The 12,354-nt window shown below is 45.2% G+C and overlaps 1 protein-coding gene across 1 annotated transcript in view; it reads left to right on the forward strand.

The window, feature by feature from the left end:
* The window catches only part of map3k15 (mitogen-activated protein kinase kinase kinase 15), a 57,479-nt gene that overhangs the window by 2,655 nt on the left and 42,470 nt on the right, over positions 1 to 12,354 (forward strand). Inside the window, exons 2-5 of the mRNA XM_056299570.1 lie at positions 3,105 to 3,244; positions 3,600 to 3,623; positions 10,367 to 10,560; positions 12,130 to 12,298. Of these exons, the coding sequence (XP_056155545.1) occupies positions 3,105 to 3,244; positions 3,600 to 3,623; positions 10,367 to 10,560; positions 12,130 to 12,298 (527 nt within the window). The remainder of the gene's footprint in view (positions 1 to 3,104; positions 3,245 to 3,599; positions 3,624 to 10,366; positions 10,561 to 12,129; positions 12,299 to 12,354) is intronic.

The raw sequence follows: 12,354 nt of genomic DNA on the forward strand, positions 1-12,354 counted from the left end.
AAAGGTTCCGTGAAAAGACAGTTCAAGATCGTGTCAAGTTTGTGCACGCAGAGAAACTTTGCTTTGTGTGTTTGAAGACTGGTCATCGCTCAAGAAGGTGTAATAACAAGAGCACGTGTGAAAAGTGCCAGAAGAGACACCCTACATGTTTGCATGATGACAAGTTCGAATAACATCAAAGGTCGACACCTGTGAAAGGAGACGACAACTCAAAGGATAAAGCAGTTAATTTAACACAGAAGAGGGTTGGGTTAAATTAAACCAACCCTCTTCTGTGTTTGTGACCTGTTTGTGCAGGATAAAGGTTACAGTTGCATCTCTGTCGAGGGCGTTTCTGTGAAATCCTACCAGGAATGAAACTGCACGAGGGGGTGCAGAAAGAAGTTATTTTTGCTGTAATGTTAATAAAAAAAGAAGATAAAACCTTATGTCTTTAAAAAAGCATACATTTCCACATGCGCTCACTCACAAATATCCCTGAAAGGGTCACAGCCCCCATAAATCTACAGGAATGGTACAGCTAAATGTCATTTTGCTGGTGAGTATTGAAGCTAGGCTCACGAGATGCTTTACGTTCAAAAAAAAATATCAGAAAATAGAGTAGCTACTTTCTGTGGCAGGGTTGCCACAGAAATCATACCCGAATGCAATCATAATTCGGGGTCATGGCTAGACTTAGGTGTAGTACTAAAAGTTAGGTCTTAGAATTAGGTTTAGGGTTAAGGCTTAAGGTTAGGTTTAAATCTGTGGGTTTTTTTTTCATAGATGCGAGGCTCACCTGTTTCGTTAACCTGCTGTGAGCAGAACGATACGGGATAGCGGTAGGATTATGGTCAGGTTTAGGTTTAGGGAAAGGGTTAGGGTTAGGGTGAGGTTTGGGGTTAAGGAACTTGGATTTGACTCCAACAGAATTTTCTTGGCCCCCACAAAAAATGGGGGCTGTATGTATGAGCAGACACCCAGCAAACAAAAAAACGTCCCCAGCACGTCCCTTAAAGGTCCTCTCCGAACGTCCTGTAAATGTCAGTATGTAGGGTTTTCATTACGTCACGGGGACGTTATTGTAGGACGTCCCTGTAACGTCCCGAGGACATTACAGGGGCATTAGGGGAAAGTCCTGTAGACATAAATTGACATAAATTGCCCCGCAATAACGTTCAAAGAACGTCCCGACGACATTACAGGGACGTTAGAGGAAGTTTTGCGTCCTTGTAACGTCCCGAGGACATTACAGGGACATTAGGGGAAAGTCCTCTAGGCGTCCCCGTGACGTAAAGGGGACGTTATTACGGGGCGCTCCCGAGGACATTAGTACAGGGACGTTAGGGGAAGTCTTCTAGACGTAATCGGGACGTCACGGGGACGTTATTGCGACCCCGAGGACATTACAGGGACGATAGGGGAAAGTCTTCAAGACGTCCCCGTCCCGGGGATGTTGTCTCGCAATAACGTCCCCGTGACGTAACGAAAACCCTACACATTGACATTTACTGGACCTTCGGAGAGGACCTTTAGGGGACGTGCTGCTGGGGACGTTTTTTTGTTTGCTGGCCAGTCGCCACATGTATGGGCACGTGTGTGTGTGTGTGTGTGTGTGTGTGTGTGTGTGTGTGTGTGCTCGCGCGCACGTGCATGTAAAGAGCTTTTTACAAAAGGTATTTATTTCTCTCCAACCTCATCCCTATCGTTTGCCAGGGTCCAGACCTTTGAATCCGCCCGCTCCACTGAGTCGATTTAGTCTTCTGGTCTGGCATAATGACATGGAACAGCGGTTTCTCGGCTGAAAAAGAGGTTATCCAATGAGCGCCGTGGGGGAGAGGGGGACTAACGATTAGCCAATCAGTACCACGGGTGGAACTAACGCTGCTGTCAAACTGTTGTCAAGTGTAGACAGCATGTCTTCTTAATATCGCCCGACCCCGACATCGGTTTTTTTTTAACTTCGCTTCGCTCCACTCTTAAAACCCCGGCAAAACCAGTATGTTGGCATGTTTACGCAGACGTTAGATTCCGGCGGATATGTTGGTCTAGTGATTGGTTAGGGAAAAACGAATGCCCCGCCCCCACGGAAATCGGTTAGAGCGGAAGTAACGTCAGACTGAAGGTGGAAACGGGGTGTAGGCACGGAAGTAGACGTGATTGGTTGTTGCGTCGGCCAATAAACAGCGCGGAACCTTTAAGCGCCCGGACTGCTAGACCGACAGACAGAGCAATAGTTGGGGCGAATTAAGTTAACGTTAGTTAGCTAGCGATAGCAATAGCGGTAGGGTTATGGTTACTGTTACGGTTAGGGTTACAGTACGATCTGGCAATGTTAAGGTTAGTTGTAAGCTAGCTAGCTAAATGTTTCAATGCGCAGCGTTTGTTTCATGTCAGTGCGCTTTGAGGTTCTGCGCTGTCTATTGGCCGACACAACAGCCATTCGCGGCTGCAACAGCCAATCACAGCGACTTTCGTGCCTACACCCCGTTGGCTCTAGCATCAACCAGGTGGAAATGGTGTATAGCGAGTTGACAATTTCGTCTTATATCAGGCAACCAAAGGTTAAAACAATGACCAATAAGGAATTCGGTATCACAAGAATATCAAAACGCGAAGATCCAACCCCTGGAAAGGAGAATCTATCGAAATGTTTTTTCTTTCTTCCATGTTTGAGTCGTAAGGGGTCTTCAAACGTGTCAGGGCAGGTCGCCTAAATTTAACCTGTAAACAGGACGTTTTGACCTTTTTATAGAACCTGTCATCCGAGTCCCCCTGCTATTTTTATCGCGCTGATAGAAGTTGTCGACACCTCTGATGGATATTTGACAAGGTGAGATGGCAGAAGTTGACATGGGCAAACTAACCTCCCAGCGTCTTTCTCGGAGACCGCAAACTTAAAATTACCAGTTACAGGGATCATTTAAAACACATCCCTATAACATTTTAGTAAGTTTTAATTTTATTTTAAGGTGTTGCATTTGTATTGAAGGGTCCAATGAAAGAGTTTATGGGACTGTGGCCTCTCTTAATATTGATCCTGTCGGCAGCGTCTTCATCGTCTTTCACCTCTCTCCCGCTCTGATTCTGATTCTCTCTCTCTCTCTCTCTCTCTCTCCACCCAGACATAGCAGTAGTGGATATGAGTGACGTGTTCCGCCAGCCGTCCCTCTTCTACCATCTAGGTGTGAGGGAGAGCTTCGACATGGCCAATAATGTCATACTATACCACGACACTGATCCTGACACTGCCCAGTCACTGAAGGTACACACACACACACACACACACACACACACACAGACTCATGCGCACATCCACACATTGGATCCACATTGGATGGAGGCAAACAGCAAATGCACGCACTCAAACACACACTTAAATGCATTCTGCACATGTATGAAAACAAATGCATAGACATAAACACACGCATGCATGCATGCAGGCATGCACACATACACAATTTTATTGCACTGCTGTAGAAAAGGAGCCCTTCTAACACTGGTAAATGTGTACAAGTGTAACTTAAGAACACAACAACACAGCAACTGCTTAGCTCAGCCCCTGTTGTAAATAATTATGTATTCTCTCTCACATGCTTTTTGGATTCCCTACCTCACAGGACATGGTGGCCCAGAAAAACACAGTAAGTTCCTGTGTGTGTAAGTTGCAGAGAAAGAAAGAGATTTATGCACACACACACTGTTCGATGCTATTTGTGTCATAATAACAACAAGTGTTATTGCTATTCTTGTGCACAAATGCACTCAGGCATGCATATATGCATACTCTCTCTCTCTCTCTTGCTGTCACAGGGTATATATATACACACACACACACATGCATACATATGATAGCATAAAAAACACACGTGATATGCCCAAAATACATCCTTGCATCATCAGTGCATCAGTGGTTAATCTGTGTGCGCGCGCGCGTGTGTGTATGTTTGTGTGTGCCTGTGTTTGTGTGTATCTTTGTGTGTTTTTGCGTGTGTATGTCGAGTAGGCTGCTCATCCCCCAGCACTAGGTTTTCCTTGGGTTCCTTTGCCTCCAGAATACAGGGCGTCCGGATTGCGCAATAAAGTAGGTACCAGGCTGCCCTTAAGTATGCTGGGAGGTGCCCTCACTGACTAATCATATTCCTCCGTTTCCTGCGCATGGAGATAAACATTACTGGCTCTCTAAATTTTGCAGTGTGTGTCTCACAAATAAACTGAACAACACAGAAAAAGGAAGATAGCTAAATCTGATTGGCATGATGGCCCAGTGGTTAGCACTGTTGCCTCACAGCAAGAAAGTCCTGGGTTCGAACTCCAGGCTGTCCCAGGTCCTTTTTGTCCAGGGTTTGCATGTTCTTCCCGTGTCTGTGTGGGTTTCCTCTGGTTGCTCCGGTTTCCTCCCACTATCAAAAAGACATGCATGTGGGGTCCGCGGTGGTGTAGCGGTCTAAGCATCGGCTTTGTGTCGATGCAGTTGCCCACTGGGGACCGGGGTTTGCGCCTCGGTCTTGTCAGATCTGACTATGGCCGGACTCGATGAAGCAGCAATAATTGGCAACGCTGTCTTCGGGAGGGGGGCGGAGTCGGCTTCTGTTCGTCACATGAATGCGTCTCTGGGTGTGTTGGAAAAAGCAGTGGTTCAGTCTGGAGTCACCTTGTCACGAAAGTGGGGAGGCGTCTCCTTCGAGACTGCCGGCCGGAGAGATGCAGTTGGTGAACGCATGCAGTACGAGGGTGGGTGTTTGAATTAAAATAGGGATCGATTGGCCACTAAATTGGGAGAAAAAGGGAAAAATCAGAAATACATTTTAGGAAAAAAAAAAGACATGCATGTTAGGGTTAATACTCCTGCCTGTGCCCCTGACCAAGGCAATAAGAAAAAGAACTGGAGTTGGTCCCCAGGCGCTGCACTACAGCTGCCTACTGCTTCTATACAATAGGATGGGTTAAATGCAGAAAACAAATTTCATTGTAACCTACAATGGCAACATAAAATGGCTTTCTTCTTTTCTTCTTCTTTCTTAAAAAGAAAATAATATCATTGATATTATCATACATGTAATATTAAATTCACCTCACTTAGCATTTGTATGATTGTCTAACAGCATGAAAATTATTGACTGAGTGTAGTGGATTATTAATCAAAAGGCTATTTCTTTTGTGAATAGCTAAAAAAGGGTCTGACGTATGATGATATGAATGAGAGATGTAGTCTCATCAGTCCAACATGCAGGGCATCTCCCAAAACGTCATATCCCAATGTGGTGAAATGAACGTCATCTGCTAACAACTATCCTGGGAGATTGTGGATGATGTTGGGTTTGTACTGTTTTATAGACACTCCATTGACTCCTCTGACAAACTCAAAATCACATTGCAGTTTACCAAGATGTGGACTTCGTTAACCTCGGCCGTGATTTCTTGCAACCCTTCCGCTGTCATTCAACAATGAAGGGGAAGATCAAATACAACACGTCAAACCAATTATTCCTGGGATTCTGTGTGGCCTCTTGTAATGGACAGGGGTCTAGAAAATTGCTGTACCAGTACCTAGACATGTTGCTGTGCCATACACTGAACTAATATTCAAGGATTTTGAACCATGGCATCGTCTCTCAGGCGAAAGGCGAGCCCTGTAAAAACCCAGATTTCAGTCTGGTCTGAAAGGGCTATATGTGTGTAGTGTACATAATTTAGTATCATTGTATAAACAGTAGTGTAAAATGCAGCATTAGTGTACGTAAGGTGGTTTGAAGTGCAGTATTGGTGTATATATGGTGATGTGTTTCCTGTGGGCCGGTGTAGCTCAGTTTGTAGAGAAAGGTGCCAGTGCTGCTGGTAGACTTAGGGTGTTGATTTCCACTAGGATAAATGCGACTACCATGCCATGCACATAAGTCATGTTATTCTGCAAACCATCACACTGCTGTGTGGTTAACAGTGTGTGTGTGTGTGTGTGTGGAACAAGTGTGTGTGGGAGCAGCGGTATACCAGTGGTATTAGAAAGTAATCTGTGCAATCTGTTTGAGGTCATACATGTGGCAATCGGGTTTCCAATACTTGCCTTCTACGCATCTCCGTGGCACATTTTATTCTGTTTTCATGCTTGTTGTGCTCTGCACCTGCTTAGCGCTGTTGAAAAAATAACTTGTGATTATACATGTTGTCCCGATTTTGATTTTGTCTTTCAAAAATGTTTTTGGGTGTTTTTCTGGAAGGGCAAAAACTTTTTTCAAGGAAGGCCCTCACTCACTCAAATTGTGCGTTGTATGATTTCAAATACATTGAAATGAACATCTCAATGTTCAGCCCCGTGCAAGTCCCCCTCAGATGGATCATACAATTTTTCTCCTACTACGAGCTTCTTGCAACTGTTTAGTGCAGGGGTGCCCAACCGGTCGATTGCGATCAACAGGATTTCATGTCAACCGTCAAGTCGCGCCAGAATTATAACAGTTCATTCTCTGTGCTACTTTTTTAATATTTATTGTTGATAACAAAATTCGTGTAACCTCATAGATCTATCCACCAGATACAATTCAACATGAGGGTGACAACACATCAAATTCCGAATAACACAAATGGGAAAACACCATTAAACAGTTAACCTGGGGCATCTGGGTGGTGTGGCAGTCTATTCCGTTGCCTACCAACACAGGGATCGCCGGTTCGAATCCCCATTTTACCTCCAGCTTGGTTGGGCGTCCCTACAGACACAATTGGCCGTGTCTGTGGGTGGGATGCTGGATGTGGGTATGTGTCCTGGTCGCTGCATTAGCGCCTCCTGTGATCGGTCGGGGTGCCTGTTTGGGGGGGAGGGGGAACTGGGGGGGAATAGCGTGATCCTCCCATGTCCCCCTGGAGAAACTCCTCACTGTCAGGTGAAAAGAAGCGGCTGGCGACTCCACATGTATCAGAGGAGGCATGTGGTAGTCTGCAGCCCTCCCCGGCTCAGCAGAGGGGATGGAGCAGCGACCGGGACAGCTCAGAAGAGTGGGGTAGTTGACCCTATTCAATTGGGAGAAAAAGGGGGAAAAACAAAAAAGTTAACCCAAAAACACTTACATGCACTACAAGCAACACTTGAACACAATAAACATCACAACCAGTCAATAATAAATTAAAATATCAATTTTTTGGCAGTGCATGCTGGGCAACAGTGCCAGCTACTGCCACATTGTTGCTAGGCACATTGCGTTGCTAGGGACTCACTGTCAGTGTCAAACTGGAGAAGTTGAGAGATGGCCATGCCATCAACTAGCCAGCTAGCTAAATTAGGCAAAGTTAGCATTTGTGATGAAAAACACAACTATGGCAGAAGCCAAAAGATCAAAAACATCATTTTCATTACGAATGGGAGGAAGATTATTTTTATGTTTACCCCAATTTGAAGTCCATCTGTCATATCTGCAATGTGAGCGTTGCCTTACAAAAGGAGGGTAATTTGGAGTGGCATTTCAAAATGATGCACAGAAGCTACAACAGATTTCCCAACTAAAACAGCTCTACGAACCCTAAAGGTGCATGAATTGAAGGCTCAATTAGCAGCGCAGCAGTCCATTTTTACAAGGCCCAACACCAACGGTAAGGCTTGGTTACAGGGACAGTAGCATCTTGCCATATTGGTAATGTTCTTGCTAAGTACAAGAAATCTTTCTAGGATGGCGAAGTTGTTAAAGAGGTGTTTATTGAGGCTGGAGATGCGCTCTGTGGTGATTACAAAAATAAAACAGATATCGTGACTGCAAGGGCAAAATCCACACTCAGACTTTGGGGGGACCGAGTGGGGAGTGAGTCACCTGACCGATTTATCTCATCTCAATACTTCATTCATTGTTCTGATTATGTGGCTGTAACATAGCAGTTAACAACCTGCCTCCTCCGCTCATAGATGGAAACCCCAGTGTTTACAGAGACAGGTGATAACCAGCTTCATCATACTGGTTAGCCAGGAGCACCAATGTTAGTTTTAGTGATGGGGGTAACGCAAAGAGAAGCAGAGACCTCAGGACAATGGCTATTGATATGGACGTTGGCTGTTAGCCACAAGTTCCTCAAACTTTTTTGTCCCGCCCAGGACAAACTCTGAAATAATGAACTTCGATGCAATACGCAACAGTGTTGCTATGTGAGTGTTGTTTGAGTAATACAGTGTCTTGGTGGTCACCTTGAACCCGCTTCTTATCAGTCCACTTTCTGTTTGCCTCTTTTGCATCTTTACCAGAAGGTGTGCGCACACATATAAACACACGTGTGCAGCGTAGCTTCTTCTTTTCTTTCTTTTGTGGTATGCCACGAGGTATGCTTAGACTCAGTGCTGCCTCCACCCGACCTAGTGTAATTTAACACAGAAAAGTAACTGACATAGTACAGTTTCATGAGCTCAAAACTTTATCGATGGATGACAATTTTTTGGGGGGGGGTCAAATTTCCCTCTTTCGTATAGTGGGGGGGTCCCCTTGTCCCCCATGGCAATTATGCGGATGCGTGGCCGTCATTAAGGACGTGCAATTATCCCGGAATACCATTACACAACAATGCAAGGGAATGGCAGAAGATCTCCAGGAGCAACTGAAGAAGGACATTGACATGTGTGTGTTTTTACCTCCAGTTTGATGATTCGACCGATACGATGGATGTGGCACAGTTACGCTTTTTCGTTAGAATCATTTTTGGGGACATGACTGCAAATGAAGAGATTTTCACCATTTTTACTAATGAAGGGCACACTAGAGGCAAAGATATTTTCCACACTTTAATGGATTTTGTTACCATGAACCAACTGCCCCTTTTTAAGCTCATCTCCATCACAACTGATGGTGCTTCAGCAGTGGTAGGCTGCACTAGTGGGTTCATTGCATTGTGCACACAAAGTGAATCTTCCCCAGACCTCCTTAATTGTATAACTTACCGGCAAGCTTTATGTGGGAAGATTTAAAACATGAAAGAAGTGATGGGTATTGCAATGAAGATTGTGTGTTCCGTTCGAGCGAAGGCTAGTCCATGCACACTCATAGGAGATGGGTGTCAAACACACAGACCTGCTGCTGCACATGGATGTACATAAGATGGCTGAGCAGAGGTACATTTTGGCGAGATTCAGTGAGTTGTTGGCTGAAATCAAAGAATTTCTGAAGCTTTCAAAACGTGCAGAATATGCACAGTTAGAGAACAACCAGTGGCTTTTTGGATATACTGTTCCTTACAGATCTCACCGACTTGCTCAGTAAACACAAGTTAGAGCTGCAGGGCAATGATAAACATGTAATCAACACGATCAGTTCAGTGAACACGTTTAGAAGCAAGCTACAACTGCTGTCAAGTAGGCTGCTACGCCATGACCTGCAGAACTTTGCTCACATGCAGGCAGAACTTCAGCGTCAGGGTAGAGCAAGTGTCAAAAGTATCTTGTCAGAGTTTGAGAAGCGCTTTTCTGACTTTGCAACCATTGAGCTTGAGCCTGTTGCCAGCTATCTGTTTTCCATTTTGGCGCAGGTATCGATGTGGATTGCATTGCCTCCAAATTAGTATCACTGTACCACCTGGACAGCTCTGCTGTGGAGAATGAGATTCTGACGCTTCAAAATGACGTTGAGATAAAGTCCAGGGCAATACCTGGCATGAATGGAGAGTTCTGGGAGCTACTGCTGGAACAAAAGTATCCCAAACTCAGAAGATGCACTTTGAACTTGACAGCACCTTTTGGATCAACCTATTTGTGTGAATCTGCTTTTTCTCACATGAAGATCAAGTCAAAGTACAGATCCACAATGACAGATGACCACCTTGTGGCCTGCTTAAGGCTTGCAACCAGCTCCTACTGCCCTTACTACGAGAAACTAGCTGCCTCCTCCCAGTGTCAGCGGTCCCACTAAGGTAGAGAAATACGTTTATTTCCACTTATCCAACTTGGAGAACTACATTTTTATTGTATCTGGATTATTTTCTGTTTGTTGTGTACATATTAAATACGTACATATGCTATCAGTAATAGCTACTACGGCCATATTTAGATTGGTAGATCTCGGCAGGCTGCCAACTCTAAAAGTAGGTCTTGGTTCAAATAAGGTTGGGCATCCCTGCTTTAGTAAGTCTTTATACACCTTATACACCAGATACGGAAAACAAGTCTACCGAATACCACTGAATAATTTTTTTTTTTTACTGAACACATAGGATAAACCTACTGAACGCAAACTCACCAAGCCTTTACTTGCTTTGACTCAATAACAGCTGTGCTTCACATATGACACTGTGTCCTTGTTTTTTATTTGACCTTTGTGTTTCGATATCATGAACGACTGCTTTACTTCTGTTTTATTACCATAAAACTAAGGTAAATCAAGCTCATCTAAAATCAACATAACTCACCTCTGTCTCTCCCCAGGCATCCAGTGGTAACTATTATTTCATCCCCTATATACTGACTCCCAACCATGAGTACATGTGCTGTGAAAGCGATGCCCAGCGCAGGGCCAGTGAATACATGCAGCCCAGCTGGGACAACCTGCTGGGTCCCCTCTGTGTCCCACTTACTGACCGCTTTTCCAGCCTCCTCAAAGACATCCACGTCACCTCCTGGTGAGACAAACACACACACATACACACTCAAACATCGACTACTACCACTATCACTACTACTTTCGGCTGCTCCCGTTAGGGGTCACCACAGCGGATCGATCATCCGTTTCCATTTCTTCCTGTCCCCTGCAGCTTCCTCTGTCACACCAGCCACCTGCATATCCTCTCTCACCACATCCATAAACCTCCTCTTTGGCCTTCCTCTTTTCCTCTCCCCTGACAGCTCCATATTCAGCATCCTTCTCCCAATATACCCAGCATCTCTCCTCCACACATGTCCAAGCCATCTCAATCTTGCCTCTCTTGCTTTGTCTCCAAACCGTCCAACCTGAGCTGTCCCTCTACTATACTCGTTCCTAATCCTGTCCTTCTTCGTCACTCCCAATGAAAATCTTAGCATCTTCAACTCTGCCACCTCCAGCCCCGCCTCCTGTCTTTTTGTCAGTGCCACTAACTCCAAACCATATAACATAGCTGGTCTCACAACCATCTTGTAAACCTTCCCTTTAACTCTTGCTGGTACCCGTCTGTCGCAAATCACTCCTGACACTCTTCTCCACCCACTCCACCCTGTCTGCACTCTCTTCTTCCCCTCTCTTCTGCACTCCCCGTTACTTTGGACAGTTGACCCCAAGTATTTAAACTCATCTGCCTTCGTCACCTCTACTCCTTGCATCCTCACCATTCCACTGTCCTCCCTCTCATTCACGCATAGGTATTCCGTCTTGCTCCTACCGACTCTCATTCCTCCTCTCTCCAGTGCATACCTCCGACTCTCCAGGCTCTCCTCAACCTGCACCCTACTCTCGCTACAGATCACAATGTCATCTGCAAACATCATCATCCACGGAGACTCCTGCCTGATCTTGTCTGTCAACCTGTCCATCACCATTGCAAACAAGAAAGGGCTCAGAGCCAATCCTTGATGTAATCCTACCTCCACCTTGAACCCATCTGTCATTCCAACTGCACACCTCACCACTGTCACACTTCCCTCATACATATCCTGCACCACTCCTACATACTTCTCTGTAACTCCCGACTTCCTCATACACACACTCGAACATACAGTGGGAATTAACAGACACATGCACACCCCATCAGCACACACAAATGTCCACACTCACGTAAGAGAAAGGTGTCTATGGAAGTGGAAAATAGAAAATCTGGCCTGCAAGCTGAACAAACACCTTACTCATATGAAGAAAAGTATGCATGTAGCTATGGGAAAATGATGGGAATAGAATGAGTGTATTCCTGTTTGTGTATTACATTGACGTGAAAGGATGCACATGTATTCCTGTGTGTGTACTACACGTGTGTGAGTTTGTCGTGTGTGTGCATTGCGTATGTGTGAATTGGGGTGTGAACAATATGTGTAAGTGTGTGGGTTGCAGCACAGCAAACCAATCGAGAAGGATGCCATAGCCCTATTTAATACAGATAGACTATGATCAGGGCTTCAACCCCCATCAACCCCTGTCACTCATGGAAGACGATGCGAGGAAGAATGAGTCCCTGCCCTGTTTGAACTCTCCCTCGTTCTCTCTCTATCTGTGTATCTCACAGCGCTTCATTCAAAGACACTCTGCTGAACGACATAAGGAAAGCTCGTGAAAAGTACCAGGGAGAGGAGCTGGCCAAGGAGCTGGCCCGGATTAAACTACGGATCGACAACACAGAGGTTCTGACTCAGGACATAGTCATGAACCTGCTATTTTCCTACAGAGACATACAGGTACCAACACATGTGTGTATGTACAAATACACACACACACACACACACACACACAC

This window comes from Lampris incognitus, chromosome 19, assembly GCF_029633865.1.
Source record: "Lampris incognitus isolate fLamInc1 chromosome 19, fLamInc1.hap2, whole genome shotgun sequence".
Classification (NCBI taxonomy): Eukaryota; Metazoa; Chordata; class Actinopteri; order Lampriformes; family Lampridae; genus Lampris; species Lampris incognitus.